The sequence below is a fragment of the Octopus bimaculoides genome, chromosome 8 (assembly GCF_001194135.2).
Source record: "Octopus bimaculoides isolate UCB-OBI-ISO-001 chromosome 8, ASM119413v2, whole genome shotgun sequence".
Classification (NCBI taxonomy): domain Eukaryota; kingdom Metazoa; phylum Mollusca; class Cephalopoda; order Octopoda; family Octopodidae; genus Octopus; species Octopus bimaculoides.
In genome coordinates this window covers 8,401,884-8,402,714 of record NC_068988.1, presented here as the reverse complement: position 1 = coordinate 8,402,714, position 831 = coordinate 8,401,884, and the positions used below count along the sequence as shown (strand labels likewise).

General features: G+C 40.8%; 1 protein-coding gene across 1 annotated transcript in view; it reads left to right on the top strand.

Annotated features, from left to right (window-relative positions):
• LOC106875757 (mitochondrial enolase superfamily member 1-like) overlaps window positions 1–831 on the top strand; it is a 25,983-nt gene that overhangs the window by 19,270 nt on the left and 5,882 nt on the right. The window contains exon 11 of the mRNA XM_052969896.1: window positions 538–672. Within this exon, the coding sequence (XP_052825856.1) occupies window positions 538–672 (135 nt within the window). The remainder of the gene's footprint in view (window positions 1–537; window positions 673–831) is intronic.

The following is an 831-nucleotide window of genomic DNA, read 5'->3' as shown; positions in this document are numbered from 1 at the left end:
ACTTACACTCTGACGGGTATTCACATTGACATTACACATCCAACGGAGCATACTGGCTTCATTCCTTGCGAGCTTACGTATGTCCTCAGCAGTTACAGCCCATGTTTCACTGCCATGTAGCATGGCTGTTCGTACGCATGCGTCATACAGTCTGCCTTTTACTCTGAGTGAGAGTCCCTTTGTCACCAGCAGGGGTAAGAGCTCTCTAAACTTTGCCCAGGCTATTCTTATTCTAGCAGCTACACTTTCAGCGCACCCACCCCCACTACTAACTTGGCCGCCCAGATAGTGGAAGCTATCGACTACCTCTAGTTTTTCACCCGGGAATGAGATAGAAGTTGTTTCCTGTTTGTTTACAGTTGTTTCCTGTTTATATAAATGAATTACCTTAAAGATGGGACAACTTGTGTGCTCGTACTGCAGATTTCCACTCATACTTCATGAAAAATTTGCACGAGTCTCGGCTTGTACAGCAAATTACTCATACAATGGGACACTCATACTGCAAGGTTCTACTGTATTGATTTCTGTATTTAGATGGTTGATGCCAATCAAAAATGGGAAGTACAAGAAGCAATTGATTGGATGAAAGAATTGGCCGAATACAAACCTCTGTGGATTGAAGAACCAACAAGTCCTGATGACATTGCTGGACATGCTCTGATTGGTCAAGTAAGTTTATAGAACAAATTCTTGCATATAACTAAACATTATCATTCCTGTGTATCCTTCAAATTGGTAAACTAAGTTATTAGTAATAACATAATTAGCAGAACCATTAGCACACCTGACAAAATGTTTAGCAGCATTTCACTCAACTTTATGTTGATC